Here is a 12,273-nt window from a genome sequence, read left to right on the forward strand (position 1 = left end):
AGTTCAAAATGAATAACTAATTAGGATCTTTATATCTTTCTAATTTTCTCAGGAGGTAATAAATAAACTTAATTTTAGCTAACTATAGTTGGTATATTAAGTACATAACTATCTATCAGATTATTATTATGTAGATTGATAAATCACAAATTAAATTTATGAACCTAACTATAATATTTGACATTTGAGAACCAATATGTCGATCCATCCACTATGTCGATCGATACCTTAGACAAAGAGTGCATCCTTCTATCTTTGTGAGTGACGACTATCGCGAGAACTTTCTTTACATCGGTTATCATTTGTGATAGTGACATTTTAAGTGGTGTGCTTTTTTTTTGTTTATGTTTTGTGATATTGATACTTTACTGATAAGTGCGCGAAATGACAGTAATTTTTAAATATTGTAAGGCGTCAAAATACTGTGACGAATCTACTGGAATATGTTGTGCTGGAGGCAAAGTGAAATTGCCACATGTATAACGATGGTGGTGTGATTTTAAAATACTGATTAGAATAAAAAAAATATGTTGTTTGCAAGTTGAGTATATAATATATGTAGGTCACGTAACACCAGATGAATCACAAGAGATATATAAATTTATAAAAAATCAAATAAACGTTCCCAAAACAAATCGGTTAGTGGCGGGCGAGAATCGAACCCGGGGCGCCTTTGCGAGAGTCAACGTACCTACCTATTGCGTCACCAACGCTTTGAGATTGTGTACAACATAACCATTACATTACTTAAGTATCAAACATGACGTATGAAACAAGATATCTATATATATAAAATGATAATTGTCTTTGTTTGAGGCTCATTCACGCCTAAACCACTGATCGTATCGATATAAAACTACCACCATTCGATGGGAAATTTATCCTAGATGTTTTTGGGTATTTTATTGTATTATTATATTTTTTATTGTATTTGTAATAAGATGAATAAAACTTAATTTATTTCCTTTTTAAATTGCACAGTAAAGCGGGCGGAAACGGCTAGTGTAGATATAAACTTATTTCAATCACTATCAACAACTACACTAACCAAAAACATTATGCACTTTATACTCATAACATTAACATTTTAATATAATTATTTCGCCCTTCTAAGAACATCCGCCTGTCTATATATATCTACCAAAACCCGTTTTCTTCGGAATTCATCGAATAACCAAGTCGTAATCAACCTCAAATGAAAGTATTCTATTGTGGTTCCTCTAAAAGGCATAAAAGGCATTTATTTTCTCAAAATTGATTCCATTAGAATTCTTTTTGATGTCATTTCTTATACTACTAGATACTACTACCGCTTCGGAAACAAATGGCGCTCTGAGAGAGAAGAAGCGGCGCAAGAAACTCTCCCAGCATTCTTTTTTTATGCGCTCTTTTCAATAAAAATATACAATATTGTACAGTCGCTATAAAATAATCACAATCTAGTCCCAGGCTGTCCGATCATTTAGATATTCAGCAGTGGAGTAATAGGATTTACGACAGAGCCATTTTTTTATAAAACATTTAAATTTATTTATAGATAATGCCTGAACAGTGGCTGGGACTTTATTGTAGAAGTGTATACATTTACCTTTAAAGCTATTATGTATCTTATGAAGCCTACTAGAATTAGTTACAAGTTGTAAAACATCATTTTAGTTCTTAAACAGTGTTTTATAATTATATAAGATAACAAAACACAGTGTGTTTGATATTGATCTAGAATCATTAAATTCTTTATCTATATATTATATATATACGAGATTTTCACGTATATTGTCACTCATCACGATATCTCTGGAACCATTTGAGCTAAAGACTATTCTATTCATCGAGTAGAGGTCAGCTAAGAACGGATTTTCCAAAATTCCATCCGCAAGAGTTTTTTTTATTATGAACAGAACAACGTCTGTCGGGTCAGCTAGTTTATTATATATTTACAACTATTGAAAACAAGATCATACTAACTCATCATACATACATTACTAAGCAATATTGACATAAGAGTGTACTTACTGTTTCATTTGTTTATCTTAGATTATTGTTTTATCGAAAGTGTTTGTCATTATTATATCATCAGCACGTTATTTGTATTTTTGTTTACAATACAGTATCAGTTTGTCGTTTTAGTTTATTATCAATGTTATATCGTTATGTGGTCACTGTCACGGTCTACACTGTCTGTCTGTATGTAAATAATCAACACTTAAGGTAACAATCAATGTTTACAATATGAGAAATGATTTGAAATACGAACAAACTTTGTATTGAAATATAAAGTTGTGGGTACTTATAATTATTGTGCGCACGAGTTCCGGTTCCTGTAAATAATTATCATATATCCGTGTTTTATACTAGATGGCGTTATACACGTAAAACTGTAAAGTAACTCTGAAATTTTGTTTTTTCACTACAGCACGATTAATTATTAGTAGTTTTTTTTAATTTATAATTAAGAACTAAAGTCTTAGATTATGTTTGAGTTGTCATATGTACTTAACACGCTTTAATATTAAAGTTTCAGCCAGCTAAACTAGATCACGCTAACAATGTTTATTACAAGTTCAGTTAATATATCATTCGAACAGTAGTGGTTGTGGGGAGTCCGTGAGTTACACAGGAAACGGTACGACAGTGTGCCGATATGACCTTACCGTGGAGTATATGACGGTGTGATTGAACTAAGCACTCTATATCATAGTAGTAATATAGACCTTTATATATGTTATATATAAATCTACTGGAAATTATTTATACAATTAGTTCATGAATCACATCAACCCCCACGGCACTGTTGTAATCAATTTGATTCCCTTTTTTGAAATTATGATTAATTTATTTATTTATTAAGAAACACTGTTAAACTTTTATTAAATTAACAATAAAAGTTTACTCTTTATCGATTTAATAAGACTATCGATATAAGATTTAAATTGTACAAAAATATCTGTTTTATAAATGTTTTATAAAATTTCACAATATCCCAGAACTTTTTAGGACAAAAATGAATAAATAGTTCGTTTACTGTGTACATACATCATTGAATAAAATTAATTATCATATTCTTAATTATACAATTATATTAATATCATATAATTTGGTATGAGAAATTAATTTTAAATAGATACAGAATACACATTTCAGTACAATAATATTAATACAAACGGCAATTATTAATTTTCATATTAATGTTACACACAATATATCTTTTCACTTTGTGTTTTAATTATTATGTTCGTAATTTTACCTTAAATATCATTAAACACTTCACATTTTCCGAAATATTTGTTACCTACTATTATTATTGCTTTAATAACTTTTCAATTGTATGTACCGAAAAAGTACTACCTTGTTACAATATCTCTAGAGTCTGGACCGGAACTCTCTCGGTCCTGAGATGGGAGATGTTGGAACTGAACACAGGCCGGGAGTCGAGCTATCAACAATAATAGAACTACGTGAGGGTTGTTGAAACAAAGATAATAATAATTAGTGAAGAAAGTGAGAGAATATGTTTTTATGTATCTTCTATAATATTTAGTTATAACTTATAGTAAAGCGAATACCTGAATGCACTGAAGCCTTGACTTAAGTAAATATAGTCAAGTTAGTTATATTATATTAAGTGACGGCGCCGGCGTGGTATAGACCTAGAATATCTTGATCAGTGGATATCGATGTGTGCGACGTATGAGGAGTGACTAACGTTAGATCTGACAGTGTGTGTGGCTGCAACATTGTAGCTTGATACTACCAAGTACAATGTATCTCTTACTGCTCCATGTTCTCCTGGTACACATCTTGACGCGATTTGACCGGTCGGAAGGTCATCAACAGCAAATAAAATTATCATGCACTAAGTTAGTAGTACCCTCTGCTTGAAGTTTGAGGGCTTTGATATGTCCCACCCCCACTGTGGCGATGGCTTTTCACTCCCGTAGGACTTATTATATATACATTTAACGTTTGAAATAAGTGGATTTAAGCGGTATTATATTAATTAGTGAGAGATATAATGATCCTGCGACTGAGAACCTCGGTTAATGGAGGTACTGGTCTTAGTTACTGGTACTATCCTGCAGAGATAATGAAAATAAATTTATATGCATGTATTTCCATGATAAACAGTAGTGAAGCCACGACAGATAAGTACTGGAGTGATCTGCCGCCTTGACCCTTATAAGATATGTGTGGAGACGTACTGAAACAGCGCTTTCAATGTCAAATGTCAATAACACAGTCTCGGTTTATTGATCCTTTGATTATATCACTGAGAGGCAACGTGACATACTTATGAAAGAATAATGAGTTCGAGTATACGGATATATAAAGGGGGTATGGATTTACGTAGTCGTGTTGCGGTTGGTGCTTAAGCAGTTGTAAAATAAATGGACCCAATTATTAAAAAAGGCATAAAAGGCATTTATTTTCTCAAAATTGATTCCTATAGAATTCTTTTTGATGTCATTTCTAATAACTATTAGATACTACTACCGCTTCGGAAACAAATGGCGCTCTGAGAGAGAGGAAGCGGCGCAAGAAACTCTCCCAGCATTCTTTTTTTGAGCTCTTTTCAATAAAAATATAAAATATTGTACAGTCATTTGTATCGCTATAAAATAATCACAAACTAGTCTCAGGCTGTCCGATCATTTAGATATTCAGCAGTGGAGTAATAGGATTTATGACAAAGCCATTTTTTTATAAAACATTTAAATTTATTTATAGATAATGCCTGAACAGTGGCTGCGACTTTATTATAGAAGTGTATACATTTACCCTTAAAGCTATTATGTATCTTATGAAGCCTACTAGAATTAGTTACAAGCAATGCCTTATTTCTAGTCTTATATTATTAACTAGCTGATGGCTATATGGCAAACGTTGTTTTGCCATATAATGTATAATTCACGCGATAGTTTTATAAGTAATAAAATATTGCCTATATTATAGCCTGTACATCATTTTGTTCTATTGTCCATAGTTTTTGCAGCGCACGCAAAAATAGGTTTTCGATTTTACACCTTGTGTTACAAAATAGCAATTTTATTACGGATCCCTAATTTTGAAAAAAAAAACATAGCCTATAGCCTTCCTCGATAAATGGACTCCCAACACTGAAAGAATCATTCAAATCGGACCAGTAGTACCAGAGATTAGCGCGTTCAAACAAACACTGCAGCTTTATAATATTAGTACAGATTAGTAAATATCAATGAGCTCAATTGGAAGGTACTTCTAGCTGATGGACTGTATTTGCTAGATCGGGATCTTTGATCTTGACTGTGCAGCACAAAGATTTTAAGTTGTTCGCTTATGTACGAACGACGAACGACGTTCTTCGAACGACTGTAAGTCATCCTCATACATCTCAGCACAGTTAAAATCAAACGTAGCCTACAGTTATTCAATCTCACTTTTAAAAGTGGTAACATTACACACAAAGTACGGAAGATAGTTCAACTGTTGTTCCCGACTCAATTGTATTGGTACTACTACGATTGGATATTGGAGTGACCTTGCATTGTGGGGACTTCCAGGCAGCTCGACGCTCTGCTCCAAATCTACGTTTTTGTTTAAGATAACTCTTATCAAATTTGTTTGAATTGTAATAATATGATCTGAGGGATGAATATCTAAATTATCGGACAGCCTGGGACTAGATTGTGATTTTTTTATAGCGATAGAAATGACTATACAATATTGTATATTTTTATTGAAAAGAGCGCAAAAAAAGAATCCTGGGAGAGTTTCAGCGCCGCTTCTTCTCTCTTAGAGCGCCATTTGTTTCCCAAGCGGTAGTAGTATCTAGTAGTTATTAGAAATTACATCAAAAAGAATTCTAAAGGAATCATATAATAAGTCCGCCTATTCCATAAAAAAAAAAGAATAAATTTTGAGAAAATAAATGTTTTTATGCCTTTTATTATATCTGATCTATCTTAATAGCTTTACAATTGGCAAATAATATATATTGTAACAATAGTAATCCTATTATACATTATTTTTCTATATTGCCAGCTTGATTTTTACAGAAATTTTCAACAATCACCGTTACATTTCAACCATTATGCACAAAAACCTAAACATATTATTCACCTATACCTTCCAAATGAATCACTCCATATTTTAGTGAAACCCGTATTGAATAAACGTGAATTTCATAAGAAATACCATAAGGATTATAGAGAAATTTCAGAAAACATCTTGAACAAAGTCACTGGCTAATGGCGTAGAGAAAATGTAGACTGGCGCGAAGTATACAAACGAGACATTTTGAAACAAATTATTTTAAATTTAGTCACTGATTATAACCGCCAATCCTAGCGGGAGCCGAGATGTTGCGGAACGAACAAATTATTATTACTTATATTAAATTTATATTATTTTTATTGATACTTTAACATAGATCAACAACAAGCAACACTCCATATATATTGTCTACCGTACCGTCAAGAACACGCAACAAATAATCAAGGCGTATTAACAGTAAAATAGAAATTAGTTTAGCCGACCTAGTTATTATATTAATTTAGAGAATAAATGAACTAGTATATTATGTGAGGAACTTGATAGATGAAGATAGGCGTCAATGTATTTTTGTAAATATGTATGTATGTTTTAAAAACCTTAACCAACTTGCGCTGGGACCGCATATATATCACGAAAGATTAAACAAATTTTAAATTTTTAAAGTGAAACTTTTACTACATCGTCGCAAACTTTTTCGTCTGTGTGTTGCAGGTCGCGTGACGTTCCGGTCGGGCGGCGCCTTTAGTTCGCAGCAGCTGACCGTGTAGTGTATAGACTATTATATCATAATATAGTTGGAGACTTAGTCTACTTTTATTATTTCCCATTATCATTCCAATGTTCCAAGTATACAATGAAGATAGATAAAGCGATTTTTATACTCCAAATTGAATATTATTCCAAAAAATTTTTGTTAAATGTCTATAATGTGAAAAAAAGATTCACTTTTACTGTGGTTTCATAAAATCACACAATCCTTTTTTTTAAAGATGCAAATTGTCTATAAACGTATTTTTTACTAAAAACTGTCTTCACTGAGATAATTGAACATTTATAAGAATTGACGAATAAAAACCTTCTGAAAAAATAAAGTTAACAATCAGACAGTTTGCAGTAATGATTCTATCGCTCCAGTAGTTCAACCTGTTTGCAGGCTGTGAGATATACCGGGCCTGGTACTCATTCATTGGCAGCAGAGTAGAGACTGAGACAAGTGTGGACCCGCTTTTGTTGATCCATCGCTCTTTTTATTAAGAATAGTATTCTTTAGGCATTAATTTCAATTAGTGTTTTTCTTCCAATGAAAAGTTAGTCTTCGTTTTCTCTTATCGGCCATTACTAATATCTAAAGAGATTACTAGGGATGGGAGTATCGTTGGTTCACATGACGACGCTAGCGCCGCAACAATATTATAGTCATATTCTTAATAATTGACATTCCCGAACCTCGAAAACGATGATTGCCCCGTCTAGACATGTTCATTGGATGACTGTAGAGAAGAGTTTCTTAAGACTGTGGGAGAAGTGAAACTTCAACGGACAACAACAAAAAATAACTTCAAGTTTAAAAACAAATATTTAAAAGTTTCCGGTCAGTATTTAAAATAAAATATATGCAAGTAAAATTAAAAACAAAATTATTTCCAAGAAAAACATTCAATATAATGTTATTTAAAAATATTTAATAAAAAAATTCTACAAGTATATTTCAAAAAACTAATTTTAAATAAAATTATTTCAAAATAACATCTTACAAAAATGTGTTCAAAAAAGTATTTATTTTAAATATATTTAAAAAATCTTACGCTTTTTTTAACGTTACCGACGTGTACCGGTATATTACGGCTAGGATATCCTTCCGCAAGATTCCATTTCCATAAAGAACATTGTTCCAAAATTAATAAAAATACGCTGTATTTTCGAAACATCTCTTTAATAGATTGAGTGTCTAGAATAATAATAATAATAAGAACACACTAGAATATTGCACAATAGCGCGAGCGACACGTCGAAATTACAGCACTCCCAAACGCACGGGCGTGATGAAGCGTGCGGCACGTACAAAGTAACAGGATCGCATGAGTGATCAGAAGTTGTTTAAACTAATTATGAGAAAGCGAGATGGAGGATAAGGATTGGTGCCGACGCAATGACGTTCTATACATATAGACAATGCACCTCATACAAAATAAAAGCCGAAATATGGCACATACCACAAATGACACCGACGACACATGACATTTCTGCGTTTACTCCAGTTGTTTAAAATATTATTGGTCAGTAGGCAGCAATGTAAACACTATTTCAGTTTCAGCTGCGTATTTTGAATTTAGAACCCTATTTGGACAGTGACATCAGTGGAGTAGCAGTTAGATATTTTCAAACCCAGAAGAAAAAGAGCGTTCCTATAAGTTTTACGTTCGTCAGTCTGACCCTATTTTCCGATGAAGATCTGTTCAGTCGGAGGTTTTTTACGTTTTTAATCAAAATTACTTTTTTATATTATAAAGAGGAAAGTTTGTATGTTTATTTATTGGCTTGTTTTATATTTGTTACTTCTTTATGTTCTAAAGGGATTTGGATTTAATAAGTTAAGGTAACCTTTAATGAGAGAAACTAATACTCAAATATAATATTTTTATTCACATAAACTATTAGTTAAACTGGTTATTTAAATGTTAGGTTCCTTGAATTAAATAAAATTTGTCTTTAAGACTTAGATATCTTTTTGGTATATGTAGTGTAAGTGGACACCGACATATCTTGGTATGACAGCTTTTGTCAAATTATAAATATGGCTAATTGGACTTTAAAATTGACAATGTATATTGAAAGAGATTTCAATACTTTTAATATTTAAAAGTTTTTATCATATCTTAATGAGCATGAATTTTTAAATAGTATATAATATAAATCAACCTCGAGGAAGTGATTCGAGCAAATGCCACTCGACTTATTTGGTTTGTAAAATTGTTCACATCTCTCTCTACCAACTGGCGCCAAATCTCTTTCACTATCTCGTGTACGGTAAAGCTGAAAAATATTAGCTTTTACATATTTGCGATGTACATAAGTATCGTTTATCACTAGGTAACGATACTTCCGTGATAAGGTGTTAATAGCACTAGTATGTAATTGTTCACGTTCACACTAAACAATATTACTAATCATTGTTCACTAGGCCTTTAAATTTTTTTTTAACATAAATACAACTGACTTCAAAAACACTATTTCAAAACAATAGATGTAATATGCACTAAAAAGTATAAAAATAATTGCGTATTTGTATACAATCTAATTAATAAATCTAATTATTGTAACGTTTATTGTTATTTAATGAGAGAACCTAATCAAACCTTTGAAGTATATCCTTTCCAATAAAAAAACTAATTACCGAAATCGGTTGGCGCGATATTGAGTTATTTGTAAATTTGTTGCGAACATACTTATAGTAAATTAAGACTTTTATGGTTTTACCACACGGGAAGCCGCTGTTTACAAATAAAAAAAGGATTATCAAAATCGGTTCACCCAGTCGAAAGTTCTGAGATAAGGGAAATTGAGATCCAACTCTTTTTTTGAAGTTTGTCAAAAAGAGCGACTCTATTGTTTTCATTTCTGACTGTGTCCTTTCATCTGTCCCATTCTGACAAGCGGGTCTTGTCTGGGGATTTGTCAATAATTGTACCATATTTAATCGAAAAATATTCGTTTTTGTAAAATTACTTTCACTTTTTGCATATTAATCTTATATAAATGAAATAACCTTACCGGTGATAAGTCACACCATCTTTTCTTGAGTCGTTAATGTATTATTTAAGCACTTTTTATAGCACACTTAGACTTGTTGATTGACACATAGTCGACACACGACTAAGGAGAAAAGTGTGCTTATATTGTCTTTAAGCACACTTTTCCCGTTCCGCTGTCAGACTGCGAATGATATGTCCATATGTATTGAACGTCATTGCCTGGACGATATACGTCACTTGTACACATACAATCGTTTTGTGCAATTTAATTCGTAGATACTTTCTGACTATGGAGACTGGGAATACATGACACATGTCGGTGTTGGATGAATGTTATGAAGCATGAAGAGCTTACGAACTATAAAGTGTTCATTAAAGAGCAAGTAATAAAACCAACTTAATGATTTGTTGTGGGACAAACAAAGTTCCTTCAGCGCTATAATAGACATATATTCATTCTGGATGAAGAAACAGCATTTGTTACATCCGTAAGATATCCAACAATCAGCAGCTGGGAACTGTCGCTCGTTCACTGCATTTTTCAAGTAAAAATTTCTTTAAACTTCTTGAGCAAGGTGAAGGACAGTCAAGGTTGTGTCAACACGCTGGTGTGGTTCATATATAATAATAATTAGTCCTTCTCTTCCAAAAAGAAATATAATATACGTAAGCATACGTAGTGACCTTACAACATATTACATATTTTGTGGCCTTGTGAAAGGCCTGAGCCTCAGACATCATGACAGAAGTGGAAATTTCATCAAGGCGAGGTTTTGAATAAGAAGTAGAAATGTTGAAACGAGTTATTAGTCGGATATATTATATGGTCACTAGCTCTTAGACCACAACATGTTTGTAGTGTTCGGGAAACAAGGATGCAAGATGTGTTCCCAATGCCGGCATTTGCGTTGCGTCACATCTTGCATCCTGCACGCACATCGCGCAGCGTGACTGCTCTGTTTAATGTCAGAAGTGAGCTCGCGATTAATACAATACGTCACAGATAGCCTTTGCAGATCATGTGTCCCTGGTACATGATACCCGTTCACGTTCCCCTTTAGGGGTATAAATAACACATATTTTTTATACAAACAATATATACCATACTAGTGCTAGTTGTAACAGACTATAGACAAACATAGCATAACATACAGTGAGTTAAAAAAGATAAGCAAATTTTAGTTGATATAACCGAGTTTGACTGACAAGTCCTTGAAAGTCACCCACGCTTAGTATTAGGTTCTTAGTATTTTAAATATCAAAAGACCAGCTAACGCACACATTGACAATTCAAGTGCTCACGCATTACTGGGCTGTCAGGTTGTCTACATGCTAGTTTATTCTAAGTGTTCTCATCACTCACGGTGGATTCTTGCTATCAGGCGCAGCATGTTATAATTAATTACATTAAGTTACAAGAGTTATTTATGAATGTGATAATGTGGGGTGAAGGGTAGGTGGACGCTACGATTTGCGGATTCAATTCCCTCTGGTAATATTGCTTTGTTCCATATCTGGGTGAATGTGTTGATAGTATAATACTTCCCAGGTGGCAGAAATGTTTTAATATATTTCCGCCACACGACTCACCACCGTTCATTAAATCACTGTTGATCAATATCTATATAATATCTGCTATATACAAACATAATAAAATGAACTGAAACTGAAGCCAAAAAAGTACTTCATTGAATTTTTCTCTGTTGTCTACATATTATATTTCTTACTGTAAATAAGTTAATATAATTACTTAAAATGGTATATTATATATCAATAAATAAAAAATAAAAATACCCGTAGACAGGACCGACCAAAGCAGCGCCCGTTCACGAGCATGACGCATGCAACAGCCATCGCTTCCCTCACACATATCTTAGGGAAGGTAACGATCTTCCCCACCATCGATGAATCTTTTTTCAAATCACTTTCTAATAACTCTTTCTTAAACTCGTGCGTCCACTCGACGTGAGTACGCCCCGTCGTATGATGATTTGTATTTTGACCAGAGAAATGTATGTAATATATGTATGTAAATGTAATATATTTAGTGTGCGATGACGTCATGCAGAGCAGCAGTCGTCACGAAGACTTAGTCGCTTCGCCTACAGAGCCCCGTAGTGTTTGTATAAGTACTGTGTGGGTGTATGTGAGCAGAAGGGAGATCGATATAGTGTGATGTGTCTCGCGATACTTGTCACCAGGACCGGGTTAACGTAGTATTAATTGCAATAACTTCGGGCCCCTAAACCAAACCCGCTCTTCATTTTCATACAGAGAATAAGCAAAGATATGGTTGTTATATCCAGACGTTGAAATATATTTTTTGAACTTCTAAAAATTTTTTTTTATTATACTTCTATTATGATCAGTGCCTTAAACACACCATTGGTAATATATGCACTGCAAATATTAACAATCATTAATTTAGTATAGTCAACATATTTATTCGATTTTTGTTTAAAAGAAAAGTCTATAGGTACAACCCGGGAGC

General features: G+C 32.9%; 1 protein-coding gene across 1 annotated transcript in view; it reads right to left on the reverse strand.

Annotated features, from left to right (window-relative positions):
* LOC126978662 (aldo-keto reductase AKR2E4-like) overlaps positions 1-11,746 on the reverse strand; it is a 28,678-nt gene extending 16,932 nt beyond the window's left edge. The window contains exon 1 of the mRNA XM_050827653.1: positions 11,577-11,746. Within this exon, the coding sequence (XP_050683610.1) occupies positions 11,577-11,684 (108 nt within the window). The 5' untranslated portion in view covers positions 11,685-11,746. The remainder of the gene's footprint in view (positions 1-11,576) is intronic.
* Positions 11,747-12,273: the final 527 nt, after the last annotated feature.

The sequence above is a fragment of the Leptidea sinapis genome, chromosome Z (assembly GCF_905404315.1).
Source record: "Leptidea sinapis chromosome Z, ilLepSina1.1, whole genome shotgun sequence".
In the NCBI taxonomy this organism is placed as follows: domain Eukaryota; kingdom Metazoa; phylum Arthropoda; class Insecta; order Lepidoptera; family Pieridae; genus Leptidea; species Leptidea sinapis.